Source organism: Triturus cristatus, chromosome 4_1, assembly GCF_964204655.1.
Source record: "Triturus cristatus chromosome 4_1, aTriCri1.1, whole genome shotgun sequence".
NCBI classification, from domain to species: Eukaryota; Metazoa; Chordata; class Amphibia; order Caudata; family Salamandridae; genus Triturus; species Triturus cristatus.
Window position 1 is genome coordinate 1,261,078,392 of NC_140585.1, and position 15,272 is coordinate 1,261,093,663.

At 40.6% G+C, this 15,272-nt stretch overlaps 1 protein-coding gene across 5 annotated transcripts in view; it reads left to right on the forward strand.

The window, feature by feature from the left end:
* The window catches only part of COPZ1 (coat protein complex I subunit zeta 1), a 906,679-nt gene that overhangs the window by 646,401 nt on the left and 245,006 nt on the right, over positions 1-15,272 (forward strand). For all 5 annotated transcript variants that reach the window (XM_085654740.1, XM_085654737.1, XM_085654738.1 and 2 more), the window contains one exon: positions 6,200-6,232. In XM_085654740.1, coding sequence (XP_085510866.1) covers positions 6,200-6,232 — 33 coding nt within the window. The remainder of the gene's footprint in view (positions 1-6,199; positions 6,233-15,272) is intronic.

The window sequence follows — 15,272 nt, forward strand, 5'->3', positions numbered from 1 at the left end:
CTCATCCCAAAGTACCTCCAATTCAGAGTGTGTGTTCGGAAAGGCACATAAGGCAACACACCAACCTACCAACACCACAACAAAAACTCTGCAGTCTTAATCACTAAATCACAAACCAGACTTCCCCGAACGTTCTTTCCACAAAGACGATGTTAGTGATATCATACTATACAAAAATACAAAACAAAAGAGAAAATAAATAGATTAAACATATTTGGCTGGGGATGTCTCTGCAACTGAATGTTTTAACATTCTTATCATGCATGACAAAGGGGTTCAGGGAGGAACGATTTATATACAGAGAACAAATCTGAAATTACAATTTTCGCCCATAATACAAGGACTCCAAAGAGCGCAAGTATGAAATGGCCCAAGCGATCCTATGTTGCAACCATCAAACCTCTGTTGTTAAACCGCAAGACTTGTCTATAAAAGTGAAGTAGTAACCTCAAAGCAGGAACATCCTCTTTCTTTCAAGAAACAAGCAAACCAATTCTAATAATTTTTAGACACAATTGGAGAAGTTACTCTTTCATTTTACGTTGTTATGTTTTTTTAACATTATTTACAGTTCTGTTTTCTTTTCAACTGCTCTTCTGAGTGCTCTATTGTGCAATCTTTCTAGGGAAAACTCACACAAATAGGGCACAACACCCGGCAGCATCTTGATGAGGAGAGAGTTGGGGATGCTATACTTAGGATGTGGAAAGTAATACCATTCCTAAGTATTCAAAGTTCTTTCTTTTTTGCGTGAATAATTGAAACCATTACAAATAATCAATTAAAAACAATATATATACATTAACATACAATCTGAAGACAAAAGCCAGTAAAAGCAGAAACTATGCATGTCAGTAAAGCACAAAGTGCCGTAGTTAAATGATGCCAGCATAAACCCAATCTCATCATGGTTCACTAAAAACGAGAAGCTGATATAGGTGTAAGAACATCAAGAAAAATAACAAAAGGTTCACAGCCTTTTGAGACTCAATAAAAAAAATTTACAAAAAGTACCTGATCGCTGCCTTCTCCGCCATCCACTCCATCATGCTTTTCTTGCTTCTGGGACGGGCTCACAGACTACACGGCGACCAATCATGACGCTGCAATAAAGCAGTGTCAGGATTGGGCTGAGCGCAATGACTTTGTGCTGCCAGGCAGACTGGGAGCTTGGGCCTGCTTTCTCCTGCCCTAGCAATGCAGCTGGGGCTGGAGAAAGCTTCACTGCGCATGAGATGTTTGCCTGGCCTGGAACGGCCGACCAAACACCTCATGTGCAGTGAAGGGTCAAGGAGAGCACTAACACTCCCCCACCACAGCGTCATCCCCCTGGACCTGCCCCCAAGACTCGCCCCAGTCCCGGGGGCAGGTCCAGGGGGATTAAAATTAAGCGGGTTAAAAATTCCGGTTTATTATTGTTTTATTTGTGGGTGGTGGCAGCGGTTCACCACCCTAATGGAGTGGCCGCCGCTGGTAAATGTCATTCAAATCAGTCATTCTCATGCTGACCTAAAACCTAGATTTAATGATGGAGAAGGTATAAATTAAATCATTTTATGGAGGTAGTAATGATTTCAGACTTGCAGCCGCCCCAGAAAGGACTATACTTCAATCTTTATATCAACTGTCAAGACATAAAAATATTTTCATGTGGCCAATTTAAATTAATTATTCTTCAATTTTGAGCTATATTGCAATTATAAATATTGAAGAGCATTTGAGCCAGAAGGCAACGCTGCCTGGCCCCTCCAGATACTTTCATCTGTTTATTTTGTTTGCCATTGAATCCAAGGCAACCAGAGGGCAGTTTTGTCCAAAGAGAAAATTGCATCAATCAATGGATTAGTAATCCTTCAGGTGACACTGAAGCTCCCTAAGAACCATCTGCACTCTCAGAAGAAGATCAAGGCTGGAAGCAGACTAAAAATAGCCTCCTCTTCACCCTCAGAGAAAACAAATTCATGATCAGCATAGAGAACCGGAATTCCTGCTCCTCAGTGACTATTCTTGTGGCAAAGGCCGCCTGCCATGCCACCATGATCTCACCGGTGTCCAGCTAGCAAAATAGTTTATTATCAAGAATTTTCCAACCTGTTTTTCCACTCTGTCCAACATGAAAATTGCATTTTAACTTCAAGTAGTGGTATAAACCCCTTTTTAAAGACTATAGTCGCAATATTCCAATATATCAGGACTAATTAGACTGTAACACCATATGAAATAGATAATTCAATGGGGATGCCCAAAGTTAAATACTGAAAGTAAAAATGTTCATGAGGACCATGTCAAGGCTCTGTGCCTTACCTAATTTTTGCCTTGTCAGTACTTTATTCATCACAACTCTGGACTTGAGTCACAAAGATCCTCCTCACGCGTGGCTGAGGCTCCACAGTCGGGGCGGGGTCTCCACACTCGTGGCGAGAGATTTCCTCAATGGCAAACTGCAGTACGGCGATCCCACACAAGTGCGGAGATCCCTCCAAGACTGTGGAGCCTATGTCCTGAGTACAGAGGCTCTTTGTGAATCAGGGCTTCAATATCTAACTAACCATCACATCCATGCAGCGAGGGGAAATGGAGAGACTATGCTTTCTTGGTTATGTGGCCACATTGTTACCATTGCGGCCTTAGCATATAGTGCGGCAGAAACCACTCCAGTCTCAATCACAACGGAAATTCTGGAAAGCCTCTAATTTCGATGCTGCAAACCTTTTGATTGACTCTTTATATGCACAGCAAAATTGTCACTTAATGCAGGGATTTTAACCACTTACTGCAAATTCTTGTTAGCTGCTCAGACTCATACCACTCTTTTCTAGTCCTTTGCACTGGGGTTTCGTAAATTCCTCATCCATAATCTGTAACATGTGAGTAGAGGCTGCAACACAAGTGTCAACCATGTCAGCGGAAGAGGATTCAAGCACTACGATATATGTCAGAATGCACTTGAGTATTATTGGGTGTTTGTTGAATCCTCATTCCACCTAATTCTTCACCAGCAGTTTATTGTGAATATCTCTCTAGCAGTAGGATGACCTAGTCGGGGGTCATATTCAGCTCCTCTGCAAGAAGGGCAGATAGTATAGAGAGTCAATGTTTAATGGCCACTTTTCACCCTTCATAGCTATGTTTTTAGCTCTGAAAGTAAATCCTACTAGCATATTTTCCAATCTTCTTTTATAACCATCCCTATAAAAAATGAAAGCCTGCACAACAGTCCAAAGGGAATTGCTCCTTGCTGGCATCGCCCCATTTCTAATAATTACATCAAACATTTGTCATCCAGATCTTGTCGACCAGGCTACAGAACAGTAAAGTCACCTAAAATCATTACATTTACTCTTGTGTTGATGCAACAGAGAGCATGGGCAGAATAGATTCTGGCTCAGTTAGGGGGATGGATGCTGTAGTTGAAAACCTTGGTTTGTTATAACCCTTAATAGTTTAACTTAATTTCCCCAATTATCTATTATGTCAAGTATCAGTATATCATTACTTCTATCTGGAGCCTGCAAACAGAATGCGAACCTGATATTCCTAACCCACATCAGAGAACCGCCAGATGCCAACCACTTCCCAACGTTACGGGTGGGTTTATCCAATATACTATATCCTTCTTTAAACAGAGGCTCCTCCCAACAGGTTTCCTGACACAAAATCACATCAAATGAAGGTATGTACTCTTGTCATACTTAAGGCCCGATTTAGATGTTAGCAGTAAGGGGTATCTGTTGCAACTGCAAAAGGGTGCCCTCCCTTCCAACACAATGGTCTGCTCATCTGATTTGAATGCAGACAGTTCATAGGTTTGGCTACCTTAGTAGCTATTTTGTCACCCCCCCTAGCCAAACGTCAAGCCGCTGATTTTATGTCTGTCCGCCTAGTTAGGATGGGCGAACATATGGCTGTTTTTTTACTGTCTGCCACTGCCAGGCAAACCCTGGTGGTAAGGGACAGTACAAACACAAAAATGCCTTCTTTACCATGAAATAACTCCCATGGCGAGCAGGCACTATCTTTTCTATTTTCTAAAAGAAAATCCCGCTTTGGGATTTTCTTTTTAAAAATGAAAAAGAAAACAGTTTGGTGGAAGGCTCCACTATGTTGACAGAGCCCTGCACCAAACTGTGAAAAGCATCGACAGGAACTACAGTGACAGTGGTTCCTGCCAATGCTTTAGAAATGACCTCCAGCTTAGCTGTCATTTCTCAATTTGACGGGTGGCATCTCTGTCAGGGAGATGGAATAATTTACTCTGTCACACTGGTGGAGAAACGGGCCTCCGCTGAAATCTAAACTGTGCCCTAAGTCTCCTGATTTACAACCCAAGCCTGCAATATTCAAGGTCATTGTACTAATCCTAGGAGTTCCTTCATGCTTGGTGTTATGCTGTCTATTCGATGGTAAATGAAAGAGAAGCTTATGGGTTTCGACTCAAATCAATGCCATCGAAGTTACTACGCCTGTTTTTGATTTCTAAATGATTTGTGAAATCAAACGGCCTAACCAATAGTTTCTCAGTTGCAATGTTTGTAGTTTCCTCTGAATGTTGGGGGGGGGGGGGGGGGGGTTGGGTAATATTCCTCACTGATTTAGTGACATTAATTTCAGCAGCGTCATGCTCCTAACCATAGCTTCTCATTACCAATGTTTGTAGTTTCCCCAGGATGTTATGGGGAGTTCAATATTCCTTACGGATGTAGTGACATTTCAATTTGGCAGCGTTGTGCTCCTATTTTATAGATTAGATTATATTTCTTTGGTGCCTCAGCAGCTGCATCTTGTGTATTGGCAAGATCCAGAATCTTGTTGGGCTCACCTACTGGAGTCTGGCCGTGGTTTTGGGAAGTACCAGACGCAGATTCTTTCCCAAACTGAAAAGGGATTAAATTAGGGTTGGGATTTTGGGTAAAGGGCTAATGCCTGTGTATAACAGGCTGGAAGCTATTTGGGTCCCGGACTGCTATTGCTTGTGTTCCGGTTAATAGAGGTTAAACTAGTTGCAAAAATTCCTCCCACCATCTTTTGTGTGTTTGATTTTTGAAATAGCCATGCCTAGCGTAGTTGTGGGTTTTGGAGTTCTGAAACATTGTTTTATTGAAATCATCAGTAGAATCTCCCTGATGTTAAATTACAGATCCTTATCCAGCAAAGTAAGCTTAAGCACTCCCACAACAAAGCCTCTATTGTGGTTGAATACAGCAGCAACCAGAAAGTCCTCCAGAGCAAAATTTAACAAGTGTTGTTTCACTTAGCTATATCCTTTAGCACTTTCTCAATTTAATCAAAAACAAGTCTCTCACAAAAAAAATCTTCCCTTCTTGTTGCACTGAATATACGCATAGGGGTCCACAATTTCACCAGCATTCGTCCATCATAAAAAGTAGGTAATAATAAGATATATCTTTGTTATTTTGGCTCTATTTCTCAACCTTTTTTCTATAGTTTACTCTACGTTTCACTATCTATTTATTTCTTCACCATGGCATTCTTTATCTTGTTTTCTCTTTTTGTCTGTCAAATAATCTTCTACTTTCTTTCTTAATGCCCCTTTCTTGTCCATCCATACTTGCCAAAATCTGGCTGAAGAAATACTCTTTCTCTCTCCTATTCCATATTAGTAACTGACGTTTGAAAAGACTCACCAGTTTATAGCTCTCATATTACAAACATCTGGCCCATCTTCTCTTTAGGCATATGTTAAATTGGGAAAAAGACTAATGTAAGAACTTTATAGCTTCCTCTCTTGATAACTGTAGTCTTCAGACCAATAGAAATAAGCTATATAAACGTTTGAACACCCCTAAAATGTACTCATACACATTGGCTTAACAGTCACTCTGTGCCATCTATCCTAAACATAAGTCCACCTTTTCCCCGCAATTGGACACACAAGGTGTAGCAACATTCCTACCATGGTCTACGGCAGGATGTTTTACTTAAATGATTGGCATACGGTCAATGGATCTCCTCTGTTGCTGCAAGGATGGCCTTTCTCTTTCGGGTTGGCGAGCTTGTGCATCCATTGAAGTCCGTCTTCTCCTTCCTGTGATGATATTGAGCCAGCTGTCTGGTTTTATATGTGTTCCCTCTGTTTTCTTCTCCCCTTTTAGTTTTTCTTTTCCATTAATACTCTCCTTGCCTAGTTATTCTTCCCTTTCGATACTACCCTGACCATGTTATCTTTCCTTTCTTTCAGGTGGCCAGGGTCCCAGATGGAAGTATGAATAGTGTAAGTGTGAGATTCTTGGTATTTTATTGCACTGTATTGTATTGGAATGTTTAAATAGCGTGTAGTACCCCCTATGTGGGGTACTGAAGAGCTGCCAACATGGTTAGCACACCATGCCATGAAGGGTGTGTGGGTGGAAGGATGTGGCCTTTGTCTGACACTATGTGGGAAGTGTTTCCATGTTGTGCGTGATGACCACCGAGGTACAGTTATCTTATTACAGGATGCAGCACTTAGCAATGTGATGGATGAAGAAGTGTGAGAGGCAGGCGTGCAGGTTATGGTTTTCAGTAAGCTGACAGCTTTTAACAGCTCTGCAAGAACCGTTATGGTATTTCTTATTTTCTTTGTCCTCTGAGCTAGTTAATGTTTTACATTCAGCAATAAAGGAATCTGACTTTTAACAGTTTTGTATAGGTGAGCAGATTCTTTCAGCGCTGCACAAAACAAGCCGCACTGTTTGTTGAGACCCCTGTACAAGCGACCGTCACGCAGTGCGACATTTAAGCACATCCTACTGCCTGTAATTTAATTCAACAACACCACCATTACCCCACTGTATGCAATGCAAGCAATACTTTCAAAACCCAGAGAAATACCCCTATTGTGTACCTAAATGAGCAGTATATTCAGTACTACAAAGTATTGCTACAGTTTATGCAAATCATTTACACCATACAGACTCTACACATATAATAAAAACATATGTTATGTAAACACACACCAACTTAAAATATAACACACACTTTGATAAACACATTACACCAATCATTATTAGTAATTTCACTGGATGTTTATGTGACCCATTCACTACCTAGTTCGGAAGGTGCTGTCCTCTGCACCCAGTTCATAGTGGTTAGTCCACCTCATATAGGTTCACATTCATTTTTTGCAATTTCATTATTGCAATTCAAAAATATAGACAAAGCTAAATTATGTGGTCCCTCACCTAGCATCTTAATTTAACAACCATTCTTTGTGGTTATCAGCAATAGGAGCCTCCGAGCAAGAGTAAGAGTATTATAAGATATGAAGTACCTTTTTGAATTAACACAGTACGTTCACTTCTGTATTGCTTCTTCACAAACATCATTAGGCAATACATGGTCTTTGCCTAATGTACAACAATTTTTAGTGTTACCTGAAAAGTTTCCAGAATAGATTTTGCATTGATTTTGTACAAATGCAAAGTAAGAAGTGCCTTCCCATGATTCTCGCCACTAGAGCCTATCAGAGAGCTTAGGGTCTGCTGATCTGAAATACATAATGGGAGAAGAAAAGCAACCTCATCCAATCAAATGTGTTTATTTTAAAAATTTTGGCTGCAGATTGTAATGCAATAAGCCTGGAACATCGCGCTAACAAACCAGATGCCTCTACCTTTTCAACCCTTTCAAGTTCAACCCACACACCTTTTGTAACACTAATTTCTCGAACACCACTGAAACAGATTTGAACCAAACCAAGCTCAGCCAATTTCTTGAGTAAAGCTCTCTTTTCATGCCAAGATTAGTATAATTCCATTGACCGTTCCTATGGAAGTTATAATGGGAATGCCACTTTTTTGAACCACCCTTTTTTAAAGCTTACGCTTGACGGAAAGGAACAAACTAGACATGGGTGCATCCAAATCAATTGTTGTTTAAACTTTCCTGCAAATTAACCAAAACCCAAGGTTGTTTAGAAAAGAAAAAAATGCCTTACCAATGGAAACTCAAAGCGCTATCACTGGCGATAGAAGTGTGTAGTTATAGTTCAGAATTTCCTTTGAAAAGGCATTTTGCCTTTTTCTATTCTTAATAACTGTCAGACTCTGGGAACACCCCAACAAGTGTTAGAAAAAGTCATAGGTGAAGGAGGTGGCAAACAGGGCAATAGAAACCACAATCATGGAGGACAGAGACTTCCTGGATTAGGTCCAAGACACTGCACTGCCCACTACAGGGCCCGTAATTTGTTTCTAAGCAAGGAGAGGAAGAGCTCTTTATAGGTTCATCTGACCTAAAAACTATTGTCTGGCACATTGGTTTATTCAACTTTGCCTTTCGTACCAGCCCACACCAGTACTTCTTCCCTTTGTGGTTTCCTAGGTCTTCCTGTGTTTCCCTTTCTTAGATTTCCTGGGTCCTTTTTTTTTATTTTTAGGTCTCGCGCCAAGCGTTGCAGTGCAACGCACTGCTCGTGCAGCGAGAGACCTTATGTAGGGGTTTTAAAAACTGACCTAGGTATCGCACACGCTCGTGCGTGTGCTTTTCCTTTTGCCCCTCGCTATTGGCCTTTGTGTGCCTCTTTTTAACAAAGACAGCACGCAATTGGCCAAAGGCGGGCGCATTTCTCCGCCCATGGCCTATTGGTGTCGGTTACCCGCACCGCCGCCATGTGGTTTCAATTATCGTGCCCAGACATAATTGAAACCAGATGTCTCGGTGTGGCGCGCGCGCACCACTCGTCTTGCTAGTTCTTTTGAGGAGATATGGAAGTAGGTAAACTGGTCGGTCCAATTTTGGAAATATATTTATTCTTCTTAATATAACAACCGGGCACGTTTCGTTAATAGTTTGTGATGCAAATGTGGTAATATTCATTTTTCACATTTTAATGTTTTCTATTGTTTCTGTTTCACTCTGACATATCTCATCATTGTACAAACTGCTGCCATGACGAACAAGCATTTCCAATGCAATAGGTCTCGCATTTGCAAAGTTTAAAGTTATTGGCATTGTAATTTTTACACATATATATCTATATATATATATATCTGTAAAGCAAAATATCCCCTGTTCGAAGAGCACTCCAGGCGCAGACGTAGTGAAAACAGCCAGCATTTCTTTATTCAGAGAATCTTTAAAAGCCTTACGCGTTTCGGAGTAAGAACTCCTTGTTCACAGGCATCTCCATGGGCTACGCAGTATTAAGAAGACATTGTCCCAGCATGCTCTTTTCACAGGTGAGTCCATTGTTTTGCATGCTGGGATGTGTAGTACTTCAATTCAAAAAAATGCCTTCCTTTACAAGTGGTCATCCCTTAGTAGGTTCTGCGCCTCCTCACGCTATTAATAGATTTGTAATTTACCCTCCAGTGGGCCTCTGAAAGAATGTTGATGATTTTGCAAGTCTGTTCCTCCCATACAGACTCGATAGTTCGTGTCCGTGGCCCCTGTGTCAGGGTGGTGCTTCTTCACGGCTGGATTGCCGTTAGTTAATTGTAAAGCAAAATATCCCCTGTTCGAGGAGCACTCCAGGCGCAGACGTAGTGAAAACAGCCAGCATTTCTTTATTCAGAGAATCTTTAAAAGCCTTACGCGTTTCGGAGTAAGAACTCCTTGTTCACAGGCATCTCCATGGGCTGCGCAGTATTAAGAAGACATTGTCCCAGCATGCTCTTTTCACAGGTGAGTCCATTGTTTTGCATGCTGGGATGTGTAGTACTTCAATTCAAAAACAGGGGATATTTTGCTTTACAATATATATATCTATATATCTATAAATATATATATATTTATATATGTATTTATATATATATATGTGTATATATATATAAAAATGTATTTATATAATTTTTTTATATATATTTATTTCGATTTTTTTTTAACTTTAATATAGAAACTGTAAACTTATAAACATAATAATATTCAACTTTTAATTTTTTTATGTTTATTTAGAAAACAGTAATATATATATATATTTATTGTATATTAAAAAACATGTATATATATTTTTAAATATATATATGTTTTTAACAAATTTTGTATGGCATTTATTTAGCGTTCACCTTAAATTTTAACACTATTATATAATATACATATATTTATATATACATTATATTGTAGTGTTAATATTAAAGTTGAATACTATATTAATATTATATGTTTTAGCTTTTAAAGCACTACTCCTACACATTCATACAGTTTCTGGGCTACATATTAAACTAGCTACCCCTAAATAAAGGATGTTTTTTAATCCCGGCAAATTAATAAGCGACCTAGCATTAAATGTGTTACAAATTAAGCCCTAGGAAAGGATCTGTTAATAAGACGTTTCAGAGAGTGCAGCAATTTAGCTCATCTGTATCCGTTGTACAGGTGCTTAAAATGCATATGACTACTGTTTGTACGGCCCCTCTGTCTTATGTGTCTTGGTGTCACTGCACCTGCTACACCAATAATGCATGCGCATCATTCTGAACACTGAAGAATGCCCATGTACTTAATAGGATATCTGCTAACATTCTAGTGCACATTTCCAAGCCTTCTAACCAATTATATCATATAGAAAAAAAGCACTGTGCTAACACAAAGCATTAAAGAAAAAATCGTGCCTATAAATGTAAGCATTGTTTCTGTTCACTGCATGTTACAAATAAAGCCCTAGGAAGGGATCTGTTAATGAGACGTTTCAGGGAGTGCAGCAATTAAGCTCATCTGTATCCGTTGTGCTTACAATGCATATGACCACTGTTTGTCCTGCACCTTTGTCTTATGTGTCTTGGTGTCACTGCACCTGCTGCACCAATAACGCATACGCATAAATGTGAACACTGAAGCATGCCCATGTTCTTAATAGGATCTCTGCTGATATTCCGGTGCACATTTAAATAGGAGTCTCGGCAACTTTGAAGCATTAATTATTGTTTTTTTTAACAAAAAAAGGAAAAACAGTGAACAGTTGCTGACACAGAGGGTGTGTAACTAGGCATGATAATGGTGATAACAGTCGGGCCACAACAAACGTGCATAAAACACTGCTATGTAAAAACGGGTAGTAACCAGTATCCATTTAATTACTCTTTATCTGTAGTTCAGAATCTTAAAATGCAGATAACCAGTGATTAAGAAACCCACTGTCCTGTGTGTCTTGGTGTCACTGCACCTGCTGCACCACTGATGTATATGCCTAAATCTGAAGTGTGAACCATGCCCATGCTGTTAATAGGATCTCTGCTAAAATTACAAAGAACAATTTAATAAAAGCCCCGGCAACACTAAAAATACAATTTCAGTCCAGTAAACGCAGCTGTAAGAGAGATAGTAATAAATTGTAGGTAATTCAATAAATAGCTCAGTTTTAGCCTTTAAAGCATGGCTTTTGCCCATTCCTACAGTTTCTGCGCTAAATGTTAAGCAAGCTACTCCTAAATAAAGTATGCTATTTAAACAGGAAAATTAATAAGCGCACTAGCATTAGATGTGGCACAAATTAAGCCCTAGGAAAGGATCTGTTAATAAGATGTTTCAAGGAGTGCAGTAATTTAATTCATCTCTAGCTGTTGTGCTGGTGCTTAAAATGCATATAACCACTGTTTGGCAGGCCCCTCTGTCCTTTGTGTCTTGGTGTCACTGCACCTGCTGCACCACTAATCCATACGCATAAATGTGAACTCTAAACCATGCCCCTGCTCTCAATAAGGTATTTGCTAACATTCTAGTACACATTTTAAATCCTTTCACCACGTCATAAGAAATAGAAACAAACAAGCACTGTACTAAAACCAGCGTTATGGAAACACTCGTGGCTATAGATGGAAGCAAGGTTTAGGTTGACTGCTTTTAAAATGTGCACCGGTGTACCCTAATCCGTACAGGGTGCGCACAGCCAATTACACTGTTTCCGTGAACTTTAACAAGTTTATAAATTGAGCAAAGAGTCCAGAGCCGGAAAACTTTGTAAAATGCCTGAAAATAAAACAAAGCAATCACAATACAAAAAGCGCTGGCCCATGGGCACTGCAACATAAGCATTGGCAGTTTGAGCTCCAAAACAACTTTATCAACACATGTGCACAGTTTGTATGCGCACTGTTCAATAAATTACCCGTCCAAAATATACTGTAAAAGACTGACTTTTTATAATTGCCCCTGCACCACTATAGCTACAAATTAAGCACTATAAAAGCAAATGTAACAAAGCCATTATTTAGCTGTAGTTTCAGATGATATTGTAATAATATTTTCATTTATTTTGTATTTATTTATAAAGTTTTATATAGCGCTAGCTAGACCCATGGGTATCAGAGCACTTTACAAACACAAAGGAAAAGAACTACATCACAGGACATGAGGATGTATAAATATATAAGCAAAGACATCACACTTAAGTATACAGTGAAGGAGTGGAAAACGCAGGTGGTTGGAACAGTCAGATAACCCCCATCATTGAAAGTCAGTGTGAGAGGAGAGTCCATTAGTCTATTGATGCCTAGGTTGGTTGGCTTGGTCAGAGAAGTATTGGTTGAGGAGCAGGAGTTTCAGGTCCTTTTTGAAGCAGGGGAAGGAGGGGTTGCATCTGAGGTCTGTAGGGAGTGTGTTCCATATCCTGGGAACATTACCAGAGAAGGAACGGCATTGGGTCGCTTTCCTTTTCAATATTGGGGGATGAGAAGCAGTGAGTTGGTGCTTCTCAGAGTGCTTGATTTTCCTGCTTTTACCAATTTGCTGTTCAGGTAATTGGGGGATAGGGCGTGGAGGGCCTTGTGTGTAATGCAGGCCAGCTTGTAAATACATCTACCTTCCATGGGAAGCCAGTTGAGTGCGTTGAGGGTTGATGAGATGTGTTCAAATCTTTTTCCGCCAGTTATGAGTCGGGCCGCCATGTTAAGGACTGACCTTAGTGGGGCTAGGTGAGCTTTTGGAGCACCTGTTGGAATGGCGTTCCCGTAGTCCAGTTTAGAAAGGACTAGGGATTGTACTATTGTCTTAAGATCATCCTGGGGAATAAAAGGTTTAATTTACTTGAGGAGTTTTAGAGAGTAAAGCGCAGAGTTCTTGATGTGGTCTTTCATTGACAGGTTATTATCCAGGGTAATGCCTAGTGATTTTACCGAGTCAAATAGGATGGGGGGCAGTTTAGAGCATAAAGCTTCTTGAGCCAGTCGTGGATTGGTCGGTGGTTACTTTTCAGAGTGAACAATATTAATTCAGTCTTGTCCGGGTTCAGCTTTAAATGGTTTGCGTTAAACCAGGTTTGAATCTTGGTTAGCGTGGCATTGAGGTGTTGGACATCTTTGGGTAGCTGTGCGCTATATAAGTACAAGCACATTTACATTTACATTGGGTGATTTGATTTTGTGGTATATTTGAGTGTCATCTGTAGGTGGTATTGAACCCCTGCTTGCTTCAAAATAATTGCAAGAGGTTCCATGAAGAGATTGAAGAGGAATGGTGAGAGGATCGATCCTTGCGGGACTCAAAGTTTGACTCGTGTTGGAGTCGAGAGGCAGGAGTTGGTTTTAATTTGTTGCAGCGGTGCTGTAGGAAGGACGTGAACCATTCTAGTACAGTGCCATTAATGCCAGAACGTCTCTTCAGAGTCGCAAGTAAAGCTGGGTGGTTTATTGTGTCGAAAGCCGCTGATAAGTCAATAAGGATGAGTAGACAGGCCTCACCTTCATTTAAGGCTCTGTGGATATTGTCTGAAATATTGAGCATCGCTGTTTCAGTGCTACAGCCTTTCCTAAAACCCGACTGAAAGGTGTCCAGCAGATTGAAGCCGTCAATATGTTTGGTGAGTTGTTGGAGAACGCATTTCTCTAATGTTTTAGCTAGGAAAGGAAGGACGGAGATAGGTCTGAGGTTGTTGAGCTCGTTGGGGTCGGCCCCTGGTTTCTTGAGTATAGGGGTGATTCATCCTAGTTGTAGGGAGTCTGGGACGCAACCTGAGGTGAGAGAGGCGTTGATGATTTTAGTCCAGAAAGGGGCAATTATGTGGTTGAGATTTTTTACTATTGTGGATGGGAGGGGGTCCAAAGTGTGGGAAGTAGGCTTTAAGCTGGCAATTATATTGAAGACTTCGATTTCTGACATGAGTTCGAAGTTCGACCAATTGGCGCCATTCTTCAGCTGGAGCGGTTGTCCGTGGTATGATTTTGATCTGTTTGGTCAGGGGTGATTAAAAGGGGGCAGCTTGCGGGGGAGGGAGGCTTTGGGATTTGGATGAAGGATTGCTCAATTTTTGTGACTTTATCTGTGAAGAAGCTGGCGATCTCTTCGCATCGATCCTTGGTGGCTATTATTTGTTGTGGGGGTGTGACATTTGTTTGACTTTTTATTATGTTGAAGATTTCTCTAGGTCTGTTCTTTGCCTGGTCTAGTTGGGTGCGGAAGAACGTGGCCTTTTCTCTAAAGATGTGTTTTTATATGCCTGTCGGGTTGACCTAAGTTGCGCTAGGTGGAGAGTCGAAGGGTTTAGTCTCCAAGTCCTTTCCGATTGTCTGAGTTGTCGTCTTTCATTATTAAGATCTACATTGAACCAGGATTTAGATTTGGTAGATCTCAAATTTTTGAGTTGGAGTGGAGCTACTTGATCTAACACCTCTGTCATTGCGGAATTAAAATGGGCTGCGAGGTCATCAGCCGTCATATTGGAATGTTGGGGTTGTAGGTGGGCATGAATCCTGGCTTCCAGTTTGGTTATAGGGACTCCTTTGATATTCCTGGTCCAGTGCTTTGGTTTGTTAGATCGTATTGGTTGGTTTCTGACATATGAGTCAATATTAAAAAGTATGAGGTGGTGGTCGGACCAGTCAATGGGAGAAATCGATCTCAGCGAGATCAGCTCCTTTTTGGTGATGATCGTATCCAGTGTTGCTCCTTTGATGTGTGTTGATCCATTGTAAAGTTGTTTGAGGTTGGTTATTTCAAGCAAGTTGGAGAGGTTCTGTGTAGTGGTGTCTTCTGGGTTGGTCCATTGAATATTGAAGTCACCCAGGAACACGTCTTCTGTGTCTGTTAGGGAGAAGTGAGTTATTAGGTCGGTTAGTTCTTCAGTGAAGATGGCACGATCACCAGGAGGATGGTAGATGGTGTGAAATTTGATGTGAGTGGTGCCTTTGATTGTAAGTTCAACACCTAGGTACTCGAGAGTCTGGTATTCAGTGGATTTTAATCTGGTAAGCTGTATTCCTTCTTTGTGAATGATAGCTAGGCCGCCACCTGTTTTGATTGGTCTGTCGTGTCTGATGATGTTGTAGCCTGGAGGGGTGAGAAGGTCTAGAATGGGGGTAGAATGGTCATTGAGCCAGGATTCTGTGTGGAATGCGATGTCT